Below are 22,554 nucleotides of genomic sequence, written 5' to 3' on the forward strand. Positions count from 1 at the left end.
TCAAGATTAAAATTATTTATTCTAAAATACACAATGCAAAACTTTTGGGCACTTTCATTATTTCTTATTGAGAAAAATACTTAATGTGAGTGGTTTGTGTCCTCTTGTTTCTTTAACATTGGAAGCTTACAAAGAAAAGGGATATTTGTTATGTTTTATAAAACCCTAGTTATTGTTAGTGCATCTGCCAATATAAGACAAAAATGTAAAAACATTTAAGACTCAAATCCTCCGTACAATAATTTAACAATCAGTTAAAACCAAAACATGAAAAATGCTTCTGTCAGCAGTTCAGGTAGGAAAAGGGCAAATGAAGACTATTTGTCTCTTTTCGTTTTTCTAGTGGTAGACCAAAAAGTGATTGCTGGAAGGAAAAATCAGACCAAACTTTTCAACACCATATTAACACCTTGGTTGTAGTCTGTCCATACATCAATCCATCCATGGGTCCTGGTTTGAGTCTTTCACATGTGCTCAGGGTGGTTTTGCAAACACGTGATGAACTCTGTGACTGGCTGGCCATTGAAGCAGATCTCATATACAGCAGTGAAAAGAGGAAACCTGAATAGAGAAAGTGAAAGAACAAAAGGGAGTTTTATTTTAATAGAGATGAAACAGTTTGACATTATTACAATGAATGCAGTGAAGGCTATTGCTATGTTTTAGCTGTTCTAAAAAAATGAATTAATATAGCACAATATGAAATGAAAAAATTGTGAAAAATGTATGTACTTTTTTATTAATACTTGGCATAAATACTAATGCTAGTAGAACTGAGCTGAGTTTTTCCATCTGAAACAAAAAAGCATGCATGAAACTTTACATATATTTATGGAATGGAAATTGTGCTCTCTATTAAACTCTGTATTGTACAGTCACAACTTGAGTGAAATTAGCTGATTCCTTCATTACTTGTGATTCTGTAGCTTTTACATTTCCCTGTGAGTACCTCATCTTCTAAAGACACACTTACCTGTCCACCATGTTCTTCTGTTTCAATATCACATTAACTTCGATGGCTGTTCCCGGACCTTGAGGCTTCTGGCCGTTCAGCAGCTCAACCTCCAGCTGCTCCAAGCTCTAAACAGAATAATGTTGCATTGTCTTATTGTAAGAAGACAATCAGAGTTGAGAAAGCTGCTCCATACTTTTCCCGTTTTTGCAAACGCCTCTCCGATCTTTCGATTGCGCCCCCCGTAGCAGGTGGTGATGAGGTCAGCGACGCCGCAGCTCTCCAGGAAGATGGCAGGCTTGACGGGGCAGTTTGAGCAGAAGACCTTTGCGAAGGCGATCATCTCCATCAGGCCCAGGCGGATCACTGCAGCTTTGGTGTTGTCGCCAAACCCGAGGCCGTCACAGAAACCCGCTCCTACTGCCACGATGTTCTGGGAGAATTTAAAAAAGATTTCTCTCCAATGCATCTTTTATGCATCCATCAAATGAAACAATGTATTTTGCCACAGGATTAACCTTGAGTGCACCACAGATCTCCACCACATCAGCCTCTTCCACCACAGTCACACGGAAGTTGTTGGTCTGCATCAGCTCCTTCAGCAGTGGTCCGTATTCTTTGTCTTTGCACCCTGAAATAACACAGACAATGTAAGAGATGCAGCATTAGGTTTCAGCAAATTTCTTTATTCAGAACCATATCAAAATGACAAAATATTTGAATAATCATGTGCCAGGGTAATAAAAAAAATATGTAATGATACAGGAGCAAATCATGTTGCTTTGTGGAATTGCTGAATTTTAACATGCACAAGATTTTTTGTTACAAAATAATAAATGCATTATTTATTATACATTTACAATACTAGTTAAGTTAACCAAAGTGCTTTTACAGTGGGTGATATAAGAAAAAACATATAAAACACAAGAAATAGTACAATGGGTGTAACAAAAATGTAAACGTCTTGATTCAGGCTGTTTGAAATAATAAAATCAGTACCAATAGTTGTTTCACAGAACTTCTCATCAGCAACTTCATTAGCAAGGTTTGCACCCATGAGGACTGTCATGGTGATGCCGAGTTTCTCTCGGATGACCTCAGAGATGAGCTTCAGGCCCTCTGGGCCTGCATCTACACCCTGAAGCAAAAAAATCATCAGGCAAACAAAATGGAGAGGAAGCCTGAATCTTTACTGTGTTTACTCAGAAAATGCCTAGAGAGTTAAAGTGATAAAAAATATATATGTTACACTTCTTGACCTAGATGTGTGAGTTTTAGGGACAATTATTGGCAAGTAACGAACAAATAAAATTCTTCATAAAAGGCATCTTAATATCTGGTATTACTTGGCTTAAATTTAAAAGAACAATCTCTTCATAATCTCTGTGTCATTCAGAATTGAAGCAGAAATAGGCGCACCGAGCCTTAAGAGTTCCCGTATGTGAAAACTTTTTTTGCTCTCAAAGGTTTGACAGACCTTGATGAGAGACATTCCAATAGAATCCTTTTTAATGTGATCTTTGATGGTATCACACACTCTTCCAATGAACTGGTGAGGAACCACAAAAATCAGGATATCGGCTCCTTTCACAGTTTCAGCCAAGTCTGGAACGGCCACCTGGTAAAGGAGAGAGAGGGAATTTCAGCTGTACAGCACAGCCAAATGTTGAAATCCCTTTGACTAGCCCCCCCATCATTAGCCAGTCGGCTGTCATGCTCACCACATTATGAGGCAGCTTATGACCAGGGAGGTACTTCACATTTTCATGGTCCGTGTTGATGATTTCTGAAAGCTTTCGGCCGTTCACCACCTCCTCAAACACCCACATATTCACTGTGGAGTCAAACTTGTCATATTTGGCCGTGTTGGCTCCAACGATCTTGGCAATGGCAGAGCCCCTATTGACACGAAAAGACACTGTTATCATCTTGATGATGGAATTTTATTGCTTTTATATACATAAACTGTCAATAATTATTATATGAGGAGTACAAATAAAAGACAAATAGCTCACTTTGATTCAGTAAATTACTTCAAATGGTTTATTTGTAGTGAGGAGATTTTATACTGTTATATTTAGGAGTTTAAACAGTTCCAAATTGAAAATTTGCTTTCAAAACCAAAATATACACCCATCCGTCTATTTTTTAAATCTATCTATATTTACAGGATCAGATGCCAGCTTCAGCAGTCAGTGCAAAAATTACAAAGGACATTTTTTGTTAATTGTACCAACATTTCCATCGACTCTAAAATGTAATTTTAGCGTTCATCATGTTTAATTTATGCACATTTCTGTTAATCCAAAACTGATACTTTTACAGTATATCTCTGGGTACATTCACAAACTTTTCTGTTATTTAAAACCCTTTAATTGTCATCAGTACACCAGTGTCCTCACAGACTTATTGACTTACATCTAATATGTTTTTAGGGTGAAAGTTCAATGACAAAAATTTTCCCTATTTTTACAGAACATCTCATAAACATTGACAAAGCAGAAAATACAGAAAGAAAAATTGCTAAAAGTCTTAGCAGAAACTTCCTTTACATTTCTACGGTACATTTACTCATTTTTAATGGATTTTTAAACGTTATTTTCAGTTAACCTAACTAACCTAAAGTGATGTTGCGGTAGAAAGCAGGCGTACTCAGAAGAATCCATGCATGCACATGGAGAACATGCACACTCCATGCAGAAAACCCCCAGGTCAAGATTCAAATCCAGAACCATCTTTCTGCAAGGCAGCAGTGCTACCAAATGCTCCATAATGCAGACCAGCAAATAACTCAAAATGTAATACATTTAAATCAAAATTTCCAAAGTTAACCAACAATATAAAATACATAGTATCAATAAAAAGTGAATTCTCACTTCAGACCTTGGTCAAACTACACATGCATGTTTTTTCTGCGTCATGTCACGTGTTTCTTCTCTGTGGAAGCGGGTTGTTACTGTTTGCTTTAATTAAAGCCCATAGAGTAGACTTTGCTCTTCTGAAACAAAATGAGTCCCTAACTGGCTTTTTCCCCTTTCACTTTCACAGTGAACTGATAGGAAACGAAACTTGGTTGTCTTTTCATTTTTAAAAAATTGAAAACAGTGTAAATGTAAACATATGTTTACATTAGACAACATAAAGTACATTTTGGTGAGGTCAAGAGAGAGGGAAAACATTACAAAAAGCCTCTTTAATAAACAGATTTGCATTTTTTTTAATGTTCCTATTCAAATAAGAAATTACACCTACAACTACTTATTTCCTCTTCAAGCCATCGAACAACACTTACATGAAGAACTGCCCAAGATACAACAGATAAATTCAGAATTTACTACTAAACTTGCCACTTTAGTTTCATGTGTTGAAATAAAAAACTAAGTAAATTTAATTTAAAAGCTTTAAATGTTTTTTTTTTTCTTTCAGAAAATGAGCTGAGAGTCTTGAGGTAATTATTGATGAATGATAACATTTTCACTTCAAATGGGTTCCCATTTTAAAAAGTCTACTATAATTATACGTCATAATTAGGCATCCTTGAAGTGGACACAGAAAAACTACTAATTATGAAAAATAACTGTTTTATATACTAAAATATCTAAATTATCTTAATAATTTAAATGCTATAGATATTTGAGGTTTGGCTTAGAGAGCCTGGGTGAGAATAATAATAATAATAATAATAATAATAATAATAATAATAATAATAATAATAATAATAATAAAGAAGTTCTAAAAAATTTAATATCTATACAGTCATTCAACCTTCAACTGTAATGAAGAAGTAGCTCCAGAGTTGCATCCAGCTCTGACTAAATGTCACACAGGCTGAGGGACATCACCAGCACTAGACCGCTGATTCAGCATGCTCTGCAGACTAATAAAGTGGCTTCTTTAATAAATATTTTATAGTTGGGGAGTCTTTGACTCAGCAGCAGTCCAGTCTGCAGCCTTGAAAAAAGGCAGGCAGGTTTATGAACTTCATTAATGATTTATCAGCTCTTAAAGTTGCACAAGTTCTCCCACTTTTTAGTGTGTCCACCAGAAGTTTCACTGTGTCCTGAAACAGCAGCCACCACCTGCAGTTTGCCACGTTTAAGCTTAACATTTTGCACTAAAGCAACACTGAACACTCCCACTCACCAGTTACCGGAGCCGATCACACAGACTTTCTTTGGTGCTGCCATCGTGTGCCAAGGGTTCCCACAGAGAGAGACCTGCAGCTGCTGCTGTGAGGACGGACTGAGCTCCGGAGCAGACTGGGTTTATACCAGACACTTCCTCTCCTTATGGTTGGTCTGATCTGTCACCTCTCACGGCGCTGCACTGGAACAGCAGCGCCAGTCTAGAGATCCAGATGCAGAACAGCCCATTTATTTATAGACAAAGGCTTTGATGCTTTTGATGATCTGGAGGGATTGATTACTACACTTCAAATGTGATTGAATCACATTGAATTAAAAATAAACTATACAGCTGAGACGGATAGTCTATCAATCGGTTTTCAAACTTTTACATCTTTCACCAACCAATTATAACTAGTAACTATTAACAAAAATAAAAACATGTGCACCATTAAATTCCAAACCACAGTTTGGAAATTTATTGGAGCCCTGGAGACATGTTGAAATCCTGGAACATTGGCCAAGCAAGTTGGATTTTTAAGAGGATAGTGATTTAAAACAAGATCAAAGAAGTAATGAAATCTTCCTCATTGTTTAATTCCACTTTGAAGATCAGGCAATTTTGTACAGTAATATTTTCCAGAAATAAAATTACATAGAAGAAAATGTGTCCCTCTTTCCCCCTTAATTTTAAAATCTAAAAATCAAAATACAATGGTGGTCCTCAAAGTAGTAGACATATCCCTTATTTTTAAGAGGTCATGTAACATTATTGGCACTGAACAAGTTTTGTTTAATTGGACTGCCTACATTTTTTTCCATTTAGTAAAATGCTATTTTACATGTCTTACATTTCTGACATAGGAGTTATTCAAGCACAAAGTACAAAGTAAAGTAGATGATCTACTAAAGGATGATGTATCTCTCAGATCTTTGTTGTATATTTTTTGTCTTGACAATTAATCATCCTTTGTTAATTTGCTAATTTTAAAGCAAGCATTACACAACATGTTAATGAATATTTCTTTGAAAATTAAATAACAGTCTAGGGCCCACCTTCCCACATAACTACAATTGTTGAAGTGCAGTGGGAAGATTATGCAATAATCTGAAAATGTAATGACAAATTATGGACTTGGTGCATTATTTTACTAGATCAGTGTTTTGAAATTCCTGTCTGAACTTCAGAGCTCTCAAACGAAAGTGTTATCCTTGCTGGTATTTAGACATCTCTGTCATTGCACTTTTATGTCTTTTATACATTTCAAATAGTCTTGGCTAGCTACATATAATCACGTTGTGATTATACTATATGTAGTCAGATATAGTGACTACATATAGTCACATACATATACACTACATATAGTATACATACAGTGCATATGTACAGAGTACATATACACTGCCCGAGTACATATCTAGCTAGATAAGTACATATATTTTATACCGAGTACATATACATATACTGTGTACATATACTCTGTATATATGTACTCGGGCGAACTGTGCGCATGAGTATTAACTAGAACAAGAGGTTTTTTGTACCTGAAAAAAAAAAATGCATTAGCATTTACATATGTGACTACTACTAATAGTAGTCACAACGTGACTTTATGTAGCTAGATAGCTAGCGAACAATTATTAAAAGGTATCCACACAAGGTTTGTTTCTCTTAAGTGAAGATATTTTTTTATAAATTGATCTATTTGGTAACTTGTATACAACAGATTTGTATCCATGGATAGACAATGATACAAATCTATCCACGATCGAGCAAGGATAGATTTTTATGACCGCGTACGCGTACTCGGTGTCGCACAGTAAACTACCCGGTGGAAACAGTGTTCACATCGAACTAATTTTCATGTGACACCGGGCTAATAAGGTTGATAATTAGGGTAATATGAGTTCATTTTGTTTCAAAGTTGACATCAACATAACAGTCAACATAAAGTTGTCACGTGACGTGAATTTTAGGTACTCAGTAAGCTCGAGAATGAAGACCCAACCGTCCGCAGACAGTACGCCCGAGTATGTTGGGGCCTTGAGAATGAGTGTTAACTAGGTTTTGTACCTGAAAAAAAATGCATGAGCAGCTCAGACATTAATCTTAATGCGACACTCAAAGATTAAGTACACAGCTCTACATCTTATCAACCAAAGAAAAACACTTCTCTTCCAAAGTCATAAATACTTACAAAGGACTAAAATTTTCCAGCGTACAAAGCACATAAAGTACGTTCCGAATGTTTGAGTAATTTATTTTCTACTGCCTAAATTCTTGTTGACATGGTTACCACAGAAATTTATGACAAAGACAGTTTGTTGCTAAGAGCGCTCACTCCGTCATGTTTCTACAAATAGAATATGACAAAGATATAACTGATCAGATTTAAAGGCCAATTTTTTTTTTAATCATAGCCAACTATAAACTTATTTTCACAATGTACTAATGCATAGTATTTGACCATATAGCATCCCACCACTGTGGGACAATAAAGAATATTTCTATTTATTAAGATCTATTAAAATTCCAAAAAAAGAAGAAAAAAATAATTTCAACTGATGGTCAAACTAAAACCAATTATTAGCAGATATTTAAATTGACGATCAGCTTAAAACATCTTATTGTAATTACATTTTGACATATTTATAATTATTTATAACAAGAGGAGACAAAGACTTTTTACATATCCTTTATTATAACAGTAACATACAGAAAATAGGTTTGGTCCATGAAAAAAAGTTTGCAGATTCACACAGCTCTACTGTCCACTCAGTGTTTTTACATCTCAGAGGCCAACTCACACACCGCCCCAAACCCACATTAGTGTATTCTTTGAATTAATAGAACTCACAAGTGAAATTTGTTCCCAACACTCTTTTCAACCTGCAACTGGGAAACAACCCGATTTGCAGGAAGAAACTAGAGTGCTTATCGGCATCAGTCACCGTGTCTCTTTATATTAGTGAAATATGTGAAGTTAATTTGACAAGCAACATAATTTTGAAAGCATGTTGCTGTTAAGACAGGTGGTTCAGTGAATTTGAGCAACAAAGAGCCAAATAACTGCTCTGACAGGCAGGTCGATTAATATAAATACTGTGGCAACAATCAGAGTAGACAAAAACTTAAGACAAAGATAGAGGTTAACTTCATATCCATCTGAAGTTTTTATTTTTGCTCAGTATTTACAAAACTAAATAGACTAGAGGTACCCATACTAGCTACTTTCATGATTACCTGTACTATCTAACAAGACAAGTATGGATGTAATACACATTTTTAAAACAAGGATCACTAATAGCAAAAAAAATACTAAACTTCATATTAAAAGAAAACATAAAAAGAAAGAAAGAAAGAGAACCGTTGTAATGCAACTGTGTTCTCCCACGATTCACTGAGCCGTAAAATGCCTCACACACCGACTGTGGTGCTGTCAAAACAAACCAACACAGCTAAAATCCAAGTGACACACAAACGGTCAATATGCAGCAAAGAAGCCGAACTGGTCACAAACAGTCACGATCAATATTCACCTCCAGGAGTGAAAACTTGAAGGCTGGTCAGAAGCGCAAAAGGTCATATTAGTCTCAATACAACAGAACAAAGGCGTAAAAGTGGGCACAACATTTTTTTCCTGGGAAATATTACATTTAAAATTTCCAAGAACAATCCAACATCTCTGTGTTTGTGTCAGTGTACCAAATACAAAAGGAATGTGTTAAAGCTAACCAAGCAGCAGCAAAAATAAACCTGTGCTCAGAGAAATGTGGTAGGAAAAAAAAAACAACTTTACATAAAACCTAAAGCAGAAACTAACCTAATTGTTAATCTGCATTAAAAAAGTAAGATCATATTTAACAGTAAAGTCGTTTGATATTCATTCTTTCAGTTTTAACAAAAAATTTGCAGACTTCAGTTTGAATACACACACACACACACACGCACACACACACTAATCAACTCCAACAGCACAACCTGGCCCATCTCCATCCTGACGGGATGTTTCATGGGGAAAAACCTTTTCAAGTGTTCCTGATTCCAAGCGCCTGTTCCAGCTCCTGCCGTCTCTGCTGGACCTGAAAGAAGGTTTTAAATATCACCAGAAAGAATGCATTTAAGCATTTTGGGTCAGCGTGGAAGGGAATAAAGACTAAAACTAAATAAATCTGTTGAAACATTACTTTGGAGTAGAAGTAGCGACACACTGCCTCCTGAGCCCATGGCTGATAGTAAAACTCTGCTCTCCGCTCCTCTTCTGGGTTTCCCACCACATCTGTAATGGTCTGGAAAAGAATAAAATCAAAAATTATATATTTATATAACTGAATAGGATTCTGTCTCAACAGGAACTGCAGCTGATGAAAAGCACATGGTCTCCATTAGAAGGGCTGGTTTTATATTATTTTAAATCAGCATCGCCCTCCTGTGCTCCACCCATCCACTTTTTGTTCTCTCCCTTAAGAGTCAAATTAAGATTATTTATACATCACATTTCAGCAACAAGGCAGTTTAAAATGCTTTACACCATATAAACATCATACAGTCACCACCAGTGATTGCATGATGTTTACATAATCTATACATTATTTTATGTAAAAGATTATCAAGCAACTCAACATCAAATATATTGATCAATGTTCCAATTAATAGGAACTGGTTGCAGTTTATTGCTGTGACACTGAATTTGAAGAGTTGATAAATGTTCACGGTATTTGGCCTCTGAACCCTCCTAAGCAGGTTTTGCTTTTTTTTTTAAGGCTGCACTGATTTTATCTGAAGATAAATCTCAAATCTACCTAGAAAAAAAAAACAAAATAAAGATGGAATACTTTCATACAGAAATAAATGTTATTTGAAGACATCTAAATGCAAAAATATGTTGTCAAGAAAAAAAGTCAGTAATTGGTGAAAAACAATGAGTCACGGCATTTACTTTTCTGATGCATTCTGATGTTTTAAGAGCCTCTGTGCAGAAACAGGCAGTGCTGCGTTTTCATCTTTTTGAGCCCTTAGGGAATTTATTCTGAACAGCACAATCAAACAGAAGGGCTTACTCAGCCTGGACTCATCTGAAAACCTGACATTATAACCAATATCTATGCTTCAGAACATCAGAAGAGAGAAATATTTTTTCTGAATTCAATCATGTGTCATATCCTCCTTGGAAAATAACCGAAGAGAGTCGAGGGAGGATTTCTGTAGCTAAACTTGCGTGGTATTCGCTGTAACATTGGAGCACAGATAAGCAGGCAAGTCTGAGGTCATGACACACAAACTCACCTTGAAGTCCCTGCACTGGGACTGAAGCCAGTCGTTGATAAAGCCCTGAGGATCCCTGGCAAAACTCAACATGAACTCCCTCTGGGTTTTCAGCTGGTTGATGGTCTCAATAGTTTCATGGATCTGAGGAAAATTTGACAGGGGAGGGTTCATTCATCTCTTTAAAGTAATCATAAATGTACATATTTGATCAGCGCTAATCAAACAGAATATCAGAAGCACTGATTATCTGAGAACAAGGGCTGCTTTAATAATTTCCTCATCCAAAAACGCTGCATCAGGAAAACCCTTGAAGAGGTGTGTCCAAAATGTTCTGGGCTTTTTTCTATGAGAGGTAGGAAGGCTGATAAATCTCTCTGAGAGTGGTTGTTGTCACTATTTTAATCTGTAATGCACCTTTAGACGCGAGCTTAAGATACAACATAAACAGAACTACGATTTGTTTCCTGTAACATGAGAAAATTTGTATTGAAGGTCCTGAACTGTTCCTGTGGCCTGTAGGTGATGGCAACATGCCAACAGATACAAGCCTTGGGATGGTTGTTAAATAAAAAAAAAATAAAGCCCGAGTCCCACAGGAATAAGCAATCCTCACCAAACCCAAAGTAACTTAAGAAAATCAGTGGCGAAGGCCTTAAATAGTAAAAGACTTTCCTGTATATTTACATCGTTAAGCTGTCTCAGAACAAAGACTGGCCAGGAGGACGTCCTTCAGCCGGACAGCTTTAGGCCTCATCAGTGTGATTACAGGCCTCACTGTCAAGGTAATGACTGCTAGCAGGAAGACAGGAATAGCAGACAGGCTGAAAATTGCACATGCAAGTGTGCAGACGGTTCAGGTAAATGAAAACTTGTTTGACAAAAAGGTAAAAAAAAAAAAAAGGAAATGAAAAAATGTTTCATTTACTGGTGCACTAACTGCTGTTTTCTGGGCAATCACAGATCTTTAAAATATCTTTGTTTGGTCGATAGTAGTTTTACTTTTTAAATAACCAACACTGTCAGGTGTCAGTGTTTTGGTTTTATTTTACTACAATGCAGACCTGTCTTACCTGCACATGAGGTAGTGTTCTCAAATATAAATGAAACGTTTAGAGCATTAATGTTCAAACTACTAAGGTAACTAAAACAAATATTCAGTTCCTCCAATTTTTCTCATCTTAAAAACAAAGCCTCTCACCAAAAATTAAATGCACAGCAGCATTTTGCCTTTCAGAATTACAAGATTTGAGGTCAGGCGAGGACAATCTTAAAAACCACCAATAGAGTCCTGACTTTTAGGTTTTCTTGTAGTGCAATAAGAAACTATCAATCAATCACTTTATTTTGGTAAATTGTCCACATTAAACACAGGAAACAACAAAATAAAAAATAAAAACAACAATAAACAAACCCAGTTTACCAAAAAAGGAATAGGCCGAAGCAAAGCTTATTCTTGCCTGTTAAAATATAAATTAGTTTAATGTATAACATCAGCATCACATGCAAGTAACTGGTGTAACTCTAGTTTCACTTGTTTTACTTCGAATCAAATGAACCTAAATCTGCCTTAGGAATAAAAAAAAAAAAACAAAGAGAGAACTCTGAATCTCAGTGCAGTTCAAAACTGACTAAAACCCTAAATACTATTTGATATCATCTATAAAAACATGAAAATGCTTCAGCACAATTCTTTCAGAAAACACCCAGACAGAGTATAAACTAGGAATTGCCTCAGAAAGCTGCTAGACTCTCGGGTCGAGGTTCTCACCTTGTTATCCAGTCCTGCTATTTCCTGCTGACTTGCTGTGGAGAGCAGGAATGAGTTCATCTGGGTCTTCAGCGTGTCGTCCACCTCCACATCAATGTCATAGCAAGCAGTCTTCTTTTGATCATTGGGATCCACACTGATGAGAAATATTCCCCATCAACTCTGGATTTCACCCTTTCCAATCACTACTTACAATAAAAATGGATTTTCTTCCAATCATAAAAATATCACATTTAACATTTATGTCAATCATTGGTGTCCTAATATTGTTTAGGATATGCAACATTTTTATGAATAAAAATATGTGGCACTAAAATATTGACCCAAGACATAACTATAGTAAATAGTGTCAAGCTTTTTAAATTAAGTCTGCATAAACTTAACAGGCATTGTTTAAATCCATTAAAACACATTAAATTCACATAGAACTTCTGCCTCTTTTATTCATAGCCTCTTTTCTAACCTGATCACATGGTTGATGATGATTGGTTCTGGAGGCATCAGCAGGGCATGTAGGCGCTGTGGGATTTCAGAAAACTTCATTCGCTGAGTTTCAAAAATCTAAAGAGGGGAAAAAAAAACTCCAGTTATTTCAAAGTAGTTTCAGATTCCAACAGCTGTTTGGCTGAATAAAGCATTGACTAAGCAACAAACACGAAGCAAAAATATTTCTTTACATCAAGAATATTCAGTAAGTTTTATTTATAACAGCAAATTTGTAATCCCTGCTGTTGTTTCTTAAAAAGGACAACTCAACAAACAAAAACTGCTTAGCATAACTGATGAATATTTCTGTGCTCTTTTCAACACCTCTAAGCTCAGTTGTCGTAGTTGGAACAAATGAAAGCATATTCTATATAAACATCATACATTTCACACATGGAAAGTAAAATAAATCCTTTTCAGGTTGTTTATCTTGGCAAAGAACTTGTGCAGAAATTCCTGGGAAACCAGAAAGACATCAACAAAACTACAGCCGTACAAGGACACAGAGAGGGAGAGTCAGACTGTAAACAACAAAAAGACAAGAACCAGATCCGCTCCGACACAGCATGGACCCTTCATGATCACACAGGTTTTATTGGACATATTAAAATCAGTGCTAAGCAGGAAAATAAGTGGAGAAGTTACTCACTTGCTGGAGGTATTTGTCACAGTTGATGAACTCGCGCTCATGCGGATCTTGGAGTTTGTGTGTTTTGACGTACTGCCACAAAGCCTGGATGATGACAGGTCTGGTCTGAGTGTGGATACCCAACATACGGGCCAGTCGGGGGTCCAGCTTGAACTGCGGGGGCTGAAACAATCATCAAACACAAGGTCATTTAAAGCAAAATGGACCGGGCTTTAAATAACTTCAGCAAAAACCAAAACACACCTGGTAATCCAGCATGAGCAGGACGGTGCAGCGAACTCCCACATCACCGGGCCTCTTCACCTGGAAACCATCCGTCTCCTGGGTAGTGGCCGTCCTGTGCCACTAAGATACATGATACATTTTTGGGTATCTTATATTTCACAATATTCAATACCTACCAGGATTTCTGAATGTTTCACAAACTTTTTAAGTGAATTATGAATGGAATTTAGACCTACATTTCCACAGAAACATTTAACATTTAACACCTACATTTCCAGGCAAATGGCAATAAATTTACACTCATGCAAAAATGCTGGCTACATAGCAAGCAAGGCTATATTGGCAATTAGTTAGCAGTAGCTTCAACCATCTCAAGTCATGAATGCAATGAAGATATCTGAGTGCAACTCAGATTTCTGCCTGACATAAAAAAATCCCATGAGAAAAAAAAATCCACAGAATGTACGAGATTAAATAGTTAAAACCTGGGAATTTAATGTAAGACATTTTAAATTAAATCATTTATCTAATCATTTATCATTTTAGAAAAATGAACTTAAGACTTTTTAAGGATGTGTGAATACACTTGATTTCACAATCATATAATCTACTTTTCTAAAAATAATCATAAGGAAGAATAAAACAAACAATAAAAAAAGACAAAGACACAAGCAGATCAGTAAATGAAGGAATCCATCGTACTTCCACAAGGTGATTATCTGGTCCATACAGGTCTTTATCCAATTCGATCACAAGTGACTTAAAGAAGGAGGAGAACTTTCTTTTTTGTTTGGTAGCTTCATACTTGGACACAGCAGTCTGCAAACAGGTTGAAAGAGTAATTTACACATTTGTTTTGAAGAGAATTTAATTGTATAAAATCAAAATTCAAGTGTATATCAGTGTAACAGTTTACATCTTCTAATAGTCGCCCTTCAACACGCAGCTCCCATGATGCAACTGTGCCTTCTCCATCCTCAGCATCAGGCTTCGCAGGATTGAAGGTGTTGGATATAAAAATTCGGAGCTTTCTCTTTTGCTGTAGAACCATGCAAGAAAACATAAACTTTATACTTTTGTAATTACATAAATAACCAGCTTGATTAAAAACAAAGTGTGTAATGCTCTGCAGAAAGTAAACAGGAAGGACAGTCAGTGTATGAGTTATATTTGTAAGACAGGTTTGACAGCTTTACAATGGCACAGACACTTTCTTTATATAAACATGATATCGAAAGAGCTTCCACAAGGAGATCATCATAAAATAAATCCACATGAGCATAAACAGTATGGTGAAAACAACTTAAAATCCAAAACATTTACTGAATAATAACTGATTAGTTAGAAGGTTAAAGAGTTTAAGAGACGATACCTTTATAGGCCTTTTCAAGGCCTCCTGAATGTCGAGCCGTTTACGCATGATGGTCTGATCCAGCTTCCTCTCAAAAGCCAGAAGATCCATGTAAGCCTGAGACTCTGGGACCAACTCTCTGATCTAGGACCAAACAATCGTTTTAAATCGCTTTAATACATTTTGTTGTGTACTTGGAGTCTCTAGGAGTGCAGAAAGGTTTAACAGTCTCTCCTACTACTGCATAGATATTTATATTCTATTTGAGCCACATTGTTCAAACTGTTCAATTTTCTTTATTCCTAATTACATTTTCTGAAGTTCTCTTTGTTTGCATGAAGCACTTCAAGGATGAGTGTTTCAGCCTCCATTGGTATTAAGAAGGATTTGCTGAAAGACTTCTTCTGTTTAAGGGGTCAGTTCCATCTGTCTATGGAAACGACGGATGCAGCAAAGCAGCAAGACGCAAATAATGCTAAAACAACAATATGCTTTATTTTAGACATGAATCAAACTACAAAAATGGTAGAATGGGGTGTATTTACAGAGACATCACCAGCAAGAGTTGCTCTTAGATGGACCTCAGAACAGCCTGTGCAGCTTCAATAATGATTGATGCCAAAGATTGCAGTCCCTCTTTATGTTCACAACTTTATGAATTAAATGGAAAAATGAAGAATATAAAAGTATTATATATCCATTTTAAGAAGCTAAGAAAAAGACAGAAAATGTTCTGCACAGGAGAACCAAAACTGGCATTACAGACAAACCATGTCACAACAACTACAATTTTCAAAGTGAACTGCAGTACACGACAGTGGATGACAAACCAGGCTAGTAAAGCATCAAGTCAAAAGCTTTAAATAAAATTTGAAGCATTTTTTTGTAGTTTTATTAAGATGCACCCTTTTCAATTGAGTAAATATTGCAAAAACTGATATACAAAAAAATAACCAAGCATTTTTTTGTGGTACACCATCATGTTTAATTGGTACCGTCAAAAATCTGAACCATGTTATATCAACTGTACTGACCTACATTATAACTAAACCTTTTCAAAACAGCGTAGGGCAAGTAAGAGTTTAGTTGAAAAAGTTCATAATTCATTCAACTTCCACAAAGTGAATACTCACCCTCTGAGGTAGAATTTTATCAGCCATCTTCTTCTTCTTTGTGCTGTAAAAAGCAAATAAAAAATGGATATGAGTGTAAGTTCGCTTTAATCTGAGATCTCTTATCATAAAGAGACCATAAAGAAAACCCCCACACAGAGAAAACAGTCCAAGCATTACCACCATAATTAAATTTCTCATTTATTGGAATTGAATCAAAACTGTGCTGTGGCCATTTAAATCCTGCAGCTGCAAACGTACTAAATTAATCATGTATATGAAAGACAAACATTTTCCATCTGCCTTCCAATTTAAACAAAGCCACTTCATCTAGGCTTACTGACTAAAAATAAACTTCAAGGTGTGTTATAGAAAAACTCCATGATTGGACAAATGTGGAATTTGATCATTAGCTTTGGAATTGATCACCGGCTATCTGGTGTGGTCTAAACACGTCAACAAACAAAAACTGCTCAACATAACTGATCAACAGATTAATACAAAGTTTCATCAGAGGCAAATTTTCTGTTAATAACATTTTTAAAAGTTTGTTTTTTACTTAATTTTATAATAGTTTTTTATTCTTGTTGAATAAGTCGCTGTGAGAAACAATGATTGTTTGCATAAACAGATATATGCCTTGCTGGTAAAATTTTAAGATTAATGCGCCAATGGAGATAATTAAACTCCAGCTCTCTGCATCGATTTTTCTGCTTCCTGCACGGCTGATTTGGGACAAGCTGAGGAACTCACTGCTGGTTGCGGTTCTGCTGTTGCTGAACCTGCTGGATCTGCTGAGGAGCGGGCCTTTTCCGGGACGGGTCCATCACGCCGGGCATCCCAGGGCGAGACACGGGGCTGCTGCCGTAACCCGGTGGGCCCATGGCGGGGCCCTGCGGGGTCATACGGCTGGATGGGGGCATGCCCGGTCTCTGCAGACAAAACAAAAAACAGATTGTTAAAAAAATTTTTATTTCACTAGAAATAATGAATGAAGAGAAGGTTTTCAGGTGTTAAACATTAACTCCTGTTGCATTTCTTACTTTTATTTTCATACCCCGGCTGGTAGAAAAATAGTCTCTATTTTTGCAAAGTGTTGTAGATGTGAGGCGCTCAATTTTTCTCACTTACCAAATGTGACAAAAAAATTATTTAATGGAGTGATTTAAATGGGGATATAGGATTTATAAAAGTTCTTTTATTAAGTTTCTTTACTGAAAATAAGTTCATGTGGACTCCCAATGTCAAAAAAAAACCCCATTAGGGATGCAGTTGTCTGCTTGATCACTGATCTTTAGAAAGCTTGAAACTACCGATTCAGATTTTGCCTGAAACCAATATTTTTGTCTGGAAAATATCTACAAATCAACCAAAATCAAAGAAATGGGAGCCAATTTATTGATGCACCCCATGTGCAATTGAAAAATATATTTCCAGGGCTTAAAAATGGTTATGACAATACAAATTAGTGATCTGTCAATATAAAAATTTTATTCAATATTGATATTCAATATTATTATGTGCCACTATGCATAACATTTCAAAGCCGTTATGACTGATAACCGATATTTACTGATATAATATACATTTCTCTACAGAAAAAAACCCACAACTCCACTGATATTCTTAGTTTCAGTTAAAAACACAACAATTCTGTACTGTAATGCTGCACATCACCACACAATACCACAAAGTCCTCCCTAAAGATACAAAAGGCAGTGAGATTGAAAACAACATTAGTTATCAATATCAGCCCATTTTACTTATGATAAACAGATGAACATTAGAGCATTACCAACATCAATCGTGATCAATGTTAAAACCCATATATTGTATATTCCTAGTAAAAATCATAAACAGTTTTCTCCAATTTAATCCTCAAAATCTGATTATGTAAATTTATCACTTAAAAAAATCCTAACATTTTAGCTAGGACTCTAGCATCTAGGTGTTTCAGTTTTAGCACATTCAGCAGCCATATTTTCCAAAATGTTAATCCCAAATATTACATCTTCAGTCAAAAAGGATAAATTAGTATTTAGGTAAATATTAGTATATCAGCATAACTCTCCCATTAAAAAAATATTATGTCTGTAAATAATAACCAATAAAATTTCCATACAAAAGTTCCTGCTATGACTGCAAAGAACACAAAGCATATTTCCAGTGTCAAAATGACAATTTAGCTTCACTATTAGTTCCTTTTAATGAATAATACTGTTATGAAGTACATAGTTGTTCATGTAGCAACAGCATAAATGCATGCACAATAAACTTAAAAAATACCTACAAAGTTCATAGATTAGTGCAAATATTATAGAATATGTAAAAGCTAAAAGTAGTAGTGAACATTAAGAAAACATACTGGGTGTGTGTAGACAAGCAAATTCTTCCCATGCCTCCCTGACAAGCAAAGTAACAACCTCAGTCAACTCACCAAGCCATGTGCTAGAAACTCAAACAGACGACTTCTTGTGTTTGACTGCATGAGTGCAGGAGAGAGAAGATAAACCACGAGCCGCTGACTGCAGCTTCTCCTCCAGCAGTAAGTCCAGCAAATGAGATGAGAGTAAAACACACCTTCGCCAAGCCGTGCTGGAAGTGAGGAAAAGTGCCCGACTTCAACAATATAGGCTCTGCCTTTTCCACACAACTCGTATGAGTAGGCAGAAGGAGACTGCATGGCTTTCATTTAGTGCTTTTTACACTGTGCATCAGAACGACCTTGCATTGCCTGAGAACAACTAGTGATGTGCAGCATTCAGAACAAGAATCCTCTCTTTTTTTCCTCACTGTGTTGTGAAAGGCTGACTGTGTGAGTGAAAGCAGCCAAGGACACTGGAGGGAAAAAAAAGAGATGCAGCATCTTTTCTCTGAATTGTGCTCCACACTGACAGCATTCTACAAAACGTTAATAAGGAATATATCATCCAATCATCACTATTTGCACCCTATCAAGCAGCATTATAGCTTTGAATTAAGACACAATACCACTAGCAAAAGAAAAATCTATAAGCTTGAAGATATAAAAGAAGTTATCTAACCATGAATCACTGCGGCCATGAAGGTATGATTTAAAACTGTGTAGTGACAAGAGGAAGGGCATATATTAAAAAATACAAACACTAACCTCTCACGTACAGCTGATCACTAAGCAACACATATTTTATGAGGTTACAGAAAACATGTTTGCCATTACTCAGTTTCAGTCTGACTCTGATAATGTTATATGACAAAAGAAAACCAGCCAAGTCTTCTGTTATACAACTGAGCTTTTATAAGTAGTTATTACGTTTTGTAGGTCTGTCATATTCATTTGGAGATCATTTTCAATAAATTCTAATGCAGTACATTTTGCTGGACAGTGACTGAAATGACAATCATTCCAGAAGTTATTACGATAAACAATAATATTTCTTTGTGCAGATTTTCAAGGAATATAATGCTGATAATAATGAAAGAACACATTCTCAGAGATCAATACGCTTTAAGTGTTATGATTTAACACTTGAACTGGAAGACATTTTAAATGTCCAAAATCCATAAACAAAAAGAACAAATAAAATGTTTTGAGGTTATGAGGTTTCTGCAGACAGCTGTCTTTCAATAAAAGCGCTAGTTGAGACTGAAAAGTTTTGTCATTCAGTTTTTGGTAGGAAGAGAGAAGAAGAAATACAATAAATCACAAAAAAGGAAATTATTGAGCTAGTTTCAATTTATTATGCAATTAATTAATTTATTGCAACAGGCCTAGTAACAAACATGTAATTGTAAAGTTTAATGCTGGCCAAAACACTTCTGAAATATTTTATTTACAGTGAGGTTAATGCAATCAGTGTATGCTAATTTATATTTCAAGATATGAAGAGCTGAAATGGCATCTTTGCTAAAATGCAGGCGTGGTTGAATCACCAAGCTGATGTTCTAACAGCAGGCAAATGCAGTGAAATTTGCCTCAAGCACAATTTATTTGGCCAATATACAACTGTGATTTCTTTCCAACTGAAAAAAAAACAACCCTGATTTGTGTCACTTCCATATAGGATACTAAATCCAAGACATATCCAATAGTTTTCAAAGCATTCAAAGTCTGAACAGTCATGTTGTATTATATAAGATCTTAACATCATTGAAGCGAGACGAGTCATAATGCTGCACCAGAAGAATGCTGTAAATCTGGACATAAAAAGTGGCTGAAAATTATAATTATGAACTCATGAAAGAAGTCTTTGTCAGTGAAGGCATCACATTCACAATCGCATCACCCATGGTCCACCCATGGTTCGACTCCACATCCATAATGGTCTTGTTATGATCTTGACAATCTGGTTGGCTACCATTGCTGAATAACTTTCACATTGATTGACAGATGGAAGCATCTGCGCATGCAGGTCGCCATGGGTTATGAACTGTTCTAACAGAAGTCTGATTACAATTGGATTTTATTAGAAGCATGTGCAAAAAATAAAAATAAATAAAAATCTTGGAGTAGAGGATCACGACCTTCTGTGTGAACGCAGTGTCAATTAACACAAACCTTAGGACATCTTGTCTCTTCTTTAAAAAACAGCACGTTTTAAAGTAATATTTCATCATTTACTTGGGGTCTGTTAAGGTATGTTGTTATGATACTAAAAATAAAACCATATCCCTCGGAGTGCTGGAATCAGAACCATGACCAATAGAAAATGGCTATAAAACAACATTTTCTCAACACAATATTAAATTAAATTATGCTTGAGATTTGATTTTAATGATTAACACCATAATTTTGATAAATACTTAATTACAAAGAGAAATAAATGAATATAAAATGGTTCACACTGCAGTTGCAGTTGGTAACGTTAAAAAAATTTGTTTTGGGCACATAATGGCTAGAATACACATATGAAATAGTAATGCATCCACAGATGTCGCATAATGCAATGATTATATTATAATAGGCTGGCAGAACATGTAATATTCCTTTGACACAATGTGTGCACTGCTAAACGTCCAAAATAAACAAATGTTTGTTTTTTTCCAAATATGTCTCATGAATTAATGATAATGAGAAAATACCAGATGGTTGTAGATAGTGGCAACCCATTTCATTAAAAAAAAGTTTCTTAATCAACTACTAAATGATATTTTAATGGTACAGATTAACCACGCATTCATGATTATATGCGGAAGTTAAAAAGTAAAATAATTTTCAAGTTTAAAGATGTTTACGGGAGATGATGATATATAAAATATATATATATAAACCTCTAATAAGATGAACAGACATTTTCCAGTTCACTAAGACTAAAACCCACCCACGTATACAAAATTTTCCCCAGGGGGCATCGTCAATTTATCGCTTATCAACCAAAAATAGAAAATACTCAACTAGTTTGACCCTCTTCTGAACTCTTATTTGAAATCTGGTTGGTAAAAGTCCTGATTTCAGTGGATGCTTTTAACTCAAAAGTAGTTTTGAGTTTATAACTTCTGTGTATCACACAACCACGCCTCATCAAAGCAAGATGTTAAAACGGTAAACTAACTTACTGGGAAAATTTTATATTGCTTGACCCCCTTTGTAAAAAATACTGAGCGAGAATGGGGGGAAAAAAATGACCGAAGCGCAGTTAGCAACGTTAGCAAGCTAAGCTAAGGGCCAATTGGGACTGAGCTAACTTTAATGTTAGCAAACTGCAGGGGAACAAATTCAAATTGGAAACTCCGACCATAACTCAAAATGAGTGATTAAAACAAGTAAACGGCTGACTCCATCTGTTAGGTAGTGGTAACTTCGCTTTGAACTGTGGCGGGGGATACTGTTAGCCACTTGTGACAAAGCCGCGGTGAGCGGCTTTGTTCTAGCGGACTGATGGAGCGATAACTCACCGGGTACCCAGGCCCGGGCATCGGAGAGCGGTACATGTGGTTCTGTGCGCCTGACGTCGGTCCCATTCTTCCAGAGGGAGTCCCAGGTCCCATACCTGGCGCTGCGCCTGGTACCGGTGGCCCAGGTCCCATTGCTCCACCGCCACCAGCAGTCGGTGTTGACTGAAACCCCCCTCTGGCCGCCATCTCCTCCCTGAATATCGCCGGCGGTGCTGGAGCGCAGCTACCGCGAGAGCGAGACCTCCGTGAAGCGTGACGTGTTTAGTGAAACACAGCGCCCTCTGCTGTCCATTTTCAGTACAAACGTAAACTAACGTTGTGAGAAACTGCCTTTCAAAAGTATCAGTATCTCTTTAACTTTCTCACTTTTTCTCACATCCGCAAACTTCTGTGTACCGGTATCTTTATTGTGATTTGCATATAATAAACAAAAAAGAAGTGCATAAATGTCAAGTGGAAGTAAAAATGACACATGACTTTTAATACTGAAAAGTTAAACGTTGTGCCCCAGCGTCCCTTTCTCAATTAATAATTTGCAAAAATTTGCCTTTGAAATTCATCTAATTAATAAACCGTCTGTAGTAAGGTTTGTGCAGCTGAGCTGACTGACTTGGCAAGAAGAGCAACAGTGAAAAGGCCAAAATGCTCATGGTATCTCTGGAGGACACAAAGAGATCCAAAGGTCAGGTGTCAACAGAACATTTAATATGTGTTATATAGAGAACATAGCAATCAGAAAAATAG

The 22,554-nt window shown here is 36.2% G+C and overlaps 2 protein-coding genes across 2 annotated transcripts; both read right to left on the reverse strand.

Annotated features, from left to right (window-relative positions):
* gpd1b (glycerol-3-phosphate dehydrogenase 1b) lies at nucleotides 1-7,315 on the reverse strand. Its single transcript, XM_044123084.1, has 9 exons — nucleotides 7,275-7,315; nucleotides 5,096-5,297; nucleotides 2,674-2,851; nucleotides 2,430-2,570; nucleotides 1,952-2,090; nucleotides 1,471-1,583; nucleotides 1,149-1,385; nucleotides 974-1,080; nucleotides 1-561 (listed from the first exon to the last, which is right to left on the reverse strand). Exons 2-9 carry the CDS (start codon nucleotides 5,137-5,139, stop codon nucleotides 465-467), a joined length of 1,056 nt encoding a protein of 351 aa, XP_043979019.1. The 5' UTR covers nucleotides 5,140-5,297; nucleotides 7,275-7,315; the 3' UTR covers nucleotides 1-464.
* A 442-nt stretch (nucleotides 7,316-7,757) lies between these two features.
* On the reverse strand, nucleotides 7,758-22,045 carry smarcd1 (SWI/SNF related, matrix associated, actin dependent regulator of chromatin, subfamily d, member 1). The gene is made up of 13 exons (XM_044121667.1): nucleotides 21,811-22,045; nucleotides 16,690-16,868; nucleotides 15,958-16,000; nucleotides 14,846-14,968; nucleotides 14,390-14,512; nucleotides 14,176-14,292; nucleotides 13,492-13,593; nucleotides 13,249-13,410; nucleotides 12,577-12,674; nucleotides 12,114-12,249; nucleotides 10,364-10,486; nucleotides 9,265-9,366; nucleotides 7,758-9,159 (listed from the first exon to the last, which is right to left on the reverse strand). Exons 1-13 carry the CDS (start codon nucleotides 21,994-21,996, stop codon nucleotides 9,106-9,108), a joined length of 1,548 nt encoding a protein of 515 aa, XP_043977602.1. The 5' UTR covers nucleotides 21,997-22,045; the 3' UTR covers nucleotides 7,758-9,105.
* Nucleotides 22,046-22,554: the final 509 nt, after the last annotated feature.

Source organism: Gambusia affinis, linkage group LG07, assembly GCF_019740435.1.
Source record: "Gambusia affinis linkage group LG07, SWU_Gaff_1.0, whole genome shotgun sequence".
In the NCBI taxonomy this organism is placed as follows: Eukaryota; Metazoa; Chordata; class Actinopteri; order Cyprinodontiformes; family Poeciliidae; genus Gambusia; species Gambusia affinis.

Excerpts from the sequence above, each read along its gene's own strand:
- smarcd1 (XM_044121667.1), bottom strand. The coding sequence starts at position 21,996 with ATGGCGGCCAGAGGGGGGTTTCAGTCAACACCGACTGCTGGTGGCGGT. Across the intron at positions 14,513-14,845 it reads CCTTGAAAAGGCCTATAAAG|CAAAAGAGAAAGCTCCGAAT; the intron begins GTATCGTCTCTT and ends ATGGTTCTACAG. Across the intron at positions 9,367-10,363 it reads CCCAGTGCAGGGACTTCAAG|ACCATTACAGATGTGGTGGG; the intron begins GTGAGTTTGTGT and ends ATTCTTTTCCAG.
- gpd1b (XM_044123084.1), bottom strand. The coding sequence starts at position 5,139 with ATGGCAGCACCAAAGAAAGTCTGTGTGATCGGCTCCGGTAACTG. Across the intron at positions 1,386-1,470 it reads AGATCTGTGGTGCACTCAAG|AACATCGTGGCAGTAGGAGC; the intron begins GTTAATCCTGTG and ends AAATTCTCCCAG. Across the intron at positions 562-973 it reads CAGAAGAACATGGTGGACAG|GTTTCCTCTTTTCACTGCTG; the intron begins GTAAGTGTGTCT and ends TTCTCTATTCAG.